Here is a 1669-nt window from a genome sequence, read left to right as displayed (position 1 = left end):
TATTGGGGCAAGCGAAATCGTGATGGCACCTGTGCCCAGCGTGGCATGTGTAAGGACTTTCGAGTGAGATCGTTGCCAGTGCTCCTAGACTGGCTCTTGTGCGGGTGGCACATAAAATACACCATTTTGAGCGTGGCCGTTGCCCGTACCGCCTGACTGGCCTTCGTGCCGGTGGCACATAAAAGCACCCACTACACTCTCTGAGTGGTTGGTGTTAGGAAGGGCATCCAGCTGTAGAAACTCTGCCAAATCAGATTGGAGCCTGGTGTAGCCATCTGGTTTCACCAGTCCTCAGTCAAATCGTCCAACCCATGCTAGCATGGAAAGCAGACGTTAAACGATGATGATGATGACACACACACAACAATATCAGTTCTAACATAATTTTTTCCTTTCTTTTTCTTGAGATCAGTAAGTATTAACTCCATATATATTTCTGTCTCCCTTTTTTTTTTGTAGGTGGTCCCACATTTTGTGCAGTTGCAGCTTTATCATTGATGGGGTGTCTTCATGAAACCTTCACTTTGCACCAGTTAGAAAGATTGAAAAGATGGTGTGTTATGCGACAACAGGTTGGCTTCCATGGACGACCAAATAAACCAGATGATACGTGTTACTCTTATTGGATTGGGGCAACTCTGAAGGTTTTCTTCACTATTTTCTTTGTTTTATCATCATCATCATCATCACCACCACCACCACTGTCTACAGAAACTGTATGTGTGTGTGCGTGTGTTTATGTTGTGTTCTGTAAGTAACTTAGTGATTGGACAAACAGAAATTGATAAAACAAGTACCACATTGAAATCGGTTTTTGGTTTTGATATGGTTGATTGATCTTTTGTAGGTGGTACCCCAACATGACCACAGTCCAATGAGTAAAACCAATAAAGGAAAATGTGTGTGTGTGTTTTGTTTAGGTACAGGCTTGTTGACTCAGTAGAGACTCCCTCATTGGATCAGTAAAGACATCTTTATTGACTGAGTAGAGACTCCTTTGTTGATGCAGCAGAGATTCTTTTATTGGTTCAAGAGTGGTTCCTTCACTGACCCATACCAGTTCCTATATTAGTGCAATAGAGACTCCCATTTTGAGTCATAGATACTTTCTTCTTGAGTCAATATTCATCAAATAGTTTTGGAAGGGATGTTAACAGTGATTGCATATGTGAGTGTATGTATGCTTGTATGTTATTCTCTGTGCTTACACATTTAAAATATATGTAAGGTTTAAACAGCTATAAGCTCTTTCTTTCCTGTATTTAAGAAACACTGCTAACAACAACAGCCATATCATCATCCAGAGAAGTGTAGTTAAGAAGTATCAATGTAATCTGTGAAGCAACAAACCAATGGGTTTATTTCATCTATTTCCAGCTGTTGAATATATTTGAATTAACCAACTTTACCCAGAATCGGTTATACATGATGGACACTCAGAAAGAAGCTATTGGAGGATTTGCCAAATGGCCCAATCAGTCACCAGGTAAGCTGTTTTCCCAAATGTCCCCTACTCTTCATTTAATTATGTTGAATGTTACGGAAAAGGTGGTAGCAGGGTATATTGAGTACAAGTAGATCCAGTGCCATTCCTCATTACACAGGCAGTGTGGCGCAGGGGAGGTGAGTGTTTAGAGCAGGGATTCTCAACCACTTTTTAATTATGCCC

The 1669-nt window shown here is 40.8% G+C and overlaps 1 protein-coding gene across 1 annotated transcript in view; it reads left to right on the top strand.

The window, feature by feature from the left end:
• LOC106869824 (geranylgeranyl transferase type-1 subunit beta) overlaps positions 1-1669 on the top strand; it is a 16989-nt gene that overhangs the window by 11156 nt on the left and 4164 nt on the right. Inside the window, exons 7-8 of the mRNA XM_014915713.2 lie at positions 460-644; positions 1378-1486. Coding sequence (XP_014771199.1) covers positions 460-644; positions 1378-1486 — 294 coding nt within the window. The remainder of the gene's footprint in view (positions 1-459; positions 645-1377; positions 1487-1669) is intronic.

The sequence above is a fragment of the Octopus bimaculoides genome, chromosome 6 (assembly GCF_001194135.2).
Source record: "Octopus bimaculoides isolate UCB-OBI-ISO-001 chromosome 6, ASM119413v2, whole genome shotgun sequence".
In the NCBI taxonomy this organism is placed as follows: Eukaryota; Metazoa; Mollusca; class Cephalopoda; order Octopoda; family Octopodidae; genus Octopus; species Octopus bimaculoides.
The sequence above is the reverse complement of the archived record's forward strand: the minus strand, read 5'-3'. Positions and strand labels throughout refer to the sequence as shown.